Here is a 2,496-nt window from a genome sequence, read left to right as displayed (position 1 = left end):
AAAATACACTGTTTGTAGGGGCAGTTTTTAGGTGTTCAGAGCTTAGAACAGCACAATAGAAAGATGTGCCAGGCAAGGTGTTGAAAGTTATCCCTCAGGGCACAAATCCATCCAGAGCCCTGAGCTTTTGTACATGATCAGGTGGGGTTTTCTATGAGCTGGTTGCAAACTAGGCAGAGCTTACAAGTACTGGGAACTACTTATATGTGGGGGATTTTTTTTTCAAAACTGAATGCAAGAACTACTGAGGCAAAAGAAGGAAGTGGGAGACTGCAATCTGTTTTGAAGCAGCTAAGCCTTGGGTATTCTGCTCTTTATCTATGAAATAAAGCGTGATAAACAGGTTTGATTTTCATTACCTCCGAACCCAGTTTTGACTGGGTGTATAAAATTGTTCCACTGGACTAACTTTCCTGTGTTTTTCTTCAGGTGTGCTGGAAGCTTCCTTGAAAAGATTTATTCCTTCATCAGGTATTTTTGTTTACATACAATAAATGTGCATTTAGATGAACATAAGCATGGTCACCAGCACCACCAAGTGGGAATTGAGTTCTAGAGATGTGAATGTTGTCACTGCCCTCTCAAAAAAACCCAAACAAATCACCCCAATCAGGTGTTGGGTAAACAGGATGATTTATCCCTCTGTCTTCTTTCCCTCACGTTGTAAGTACCTGAGATTGCTGAGGTTCCCACTTCCATAGCTGAAGGAGGGGGAAGGTTCCAAAGCAGGGGTAGAACAGCCTCTGTAAATCAAAACGATTTGGGCTAAAACTGCTGCCTTGGAGGCAATTCCTTTACCAAGCAGCTCTGGGCAGGTTTCATTGCTCTGGCAGAATGTGGGACTTCTGAAGTCTTTCTTTCCTGGGGAAACATAGCAATTTTCTGGTTTTCCTCAGAGCTCAACTACAGATGGAGGTGGAAGGTACTATGTTGGATTGTCAAAACACTGTTTTCTCTTGTTCCCAAGCCAGTGACAGCAGGTCTGAATGGGTGGCTTCCTGTGTCTAGCAGTTGCCGAAATATCTTAAGTAGAGAGATTTAATTCCAGGAGCTGGGGTCTTGCTTTTTGAAAACATTCACTGTATTGTCAGCCTCCTCTGTCACACACTTGCAGCCCTAAGCAATGTGGATGCTTTCACTGTGTTCTGAATGCTGGCCTGATAACTCTTAAGGAAGAGTAAATACAGTTTTTCCTGCTATTGTTTTTTATATCTGCTTTTTAATTCCTAATTTATGTCCCTGGCTTTAGTCACCTGCCTTCCAACCTGTTGTTAACCTGAGATCTCGGGTCAACTGGCATTTACCTATGGATCAGTCCGTGCAGTCCTGTGTGTTTTGTTTGTCAGATCCCCCAGTAGATTGGTTTGGTGTCTGCAGAGGGGCAGCTTGTAAGGAAAGGAGCCCGCAAAAAGTGCCAGGAGCGTTTTTGTCAGGTGAAAGTACTGTCAGGCTTCGTTATTCACACTCCATTATGTGCAAAAAAATTCTGGAGGCTGCTGACAGATGGGATTTGTTGCAGCAGTTTGGTAGCTCTTGGACTACTGAATGTTACAGGTAACAGCAAACTCCTGTCAGCTAGAGCTGTGCAGGTAGGAGATACAGTTAAGGTGTGCCCCCAGGAAGCTGTTGAACAGTCTGATGCATTTAATTTTTTCCTTACTGTTATGATGGATGGTGTTGCTAATGGATTTGCTTCCTAAATTTCATGAATGATGCATTTGTTTTCTCTTTTTAGAATCTGCTGCGGTCCCACCAATTCCCAATGAACAGCAGTTGGCCAGATTGACTGACTACGTGGCCTTCCTTGAAAACTGATTACCCTGCTCCTGTGTTCAGAACAGCCTGGGAATCCTGTGTGCTGCGAGTTTTAGCAATCTCAGATTTATTTTATTCTATATCTGTTAAACATTGCAATGTCCCCTACTCAAATGTGTGAAGTCTCTAGTGTATGTTGGCCCAGCTCCTGTTTTGCCAAAGCCCAGCTAGCAGTAGAAAGACCCCTTTAACTCCTGTAGTATTTATTCAGTGGGTACACAGCAGTATTACACATGAAATTTTTGTGATAACCGATAGCAGCGAGAGACAGAACTTTTTTCAGGTATGTTAGAAATGGAGAAGAAACAACTCTGGTGAGTAGTGCAGTGCTTAGCACAGAGCTATTGCATGTTGACCTAAAGCATAAAGAGTGGAAGACTGCCCACCCTATCTGCAGAGAGAAATGATATTGAATATTGAATACATTTTAATATTACTGAATGAAAACAAATTTACAGTAACTCTCTGGTAAGTAGTTTTGTGCCCTATTTATCATTGATTTTTTTCTTGTGCTCTCTGGGTTGTGAAATCTTTGATGTGAGAAATTTCACATCAGGCGTATTTTTACAGCAGAATAATTGGAATTGTTCAAGAAAGGCAAATCTACACTTTGAGGATGAATTTTGACTTCTGGAAGGTTTTATTTGAGTGTCAGAGGACACCATATGTTTTGCTGGGTAA

The 2,496-nt window shown here is 41.9% G+C and overlaps 1 protein-coding gene across 1 annotated transcript in view; it reads left to right on the top strand.

Moving 5' to 3' along the window:
• COPS8 (COP9 signalosome subunit 8) overlaps window positions 1-2,284 on the top strand; it is a 7,511-nt gene extending 5,227 nt beyond the window's left edge. Inside the window, exons 7-8 of the mRNA XM_027909753.1 lie at window positions 430-471; window positions 1,736-2,284. Coding sequence (XP_027765554.1) covers window positions 430-471; window positions 1,736-1,815 — 122 coding nt within the window. The 3' untranslated portion in view covers window positions 1,816-2,284. The remainder of the gene's footprint in view (window positions 1-429; window positions 472-1,735) is intronic.
• Window positions 2,285-2,496: the final 212 nt, after the last annotated feature.

Source organism: Empidonax traillii, unplaced genomic scaffold (genome assembly GCF_003031625.1).
Source record: "Empidonax traillii isolate 1590-97213 ecotype Southwest subspecies unplaced genomic scaffold, ASM303162v1 scaffold2361:size33801, whole genome shotgun sequence".
Taxonomy (NCBI): Eukaryota; Metazoa; Chordata; class Aves; order Passeriformes; family Tyrannidae; genus Empidonax; species Empidonax traillii.
The sequence above is the reverse complement of the archived record's forward strand: the minus strand, read 5'-3'. Positions and strand labels throughout refer to the sequence as shown.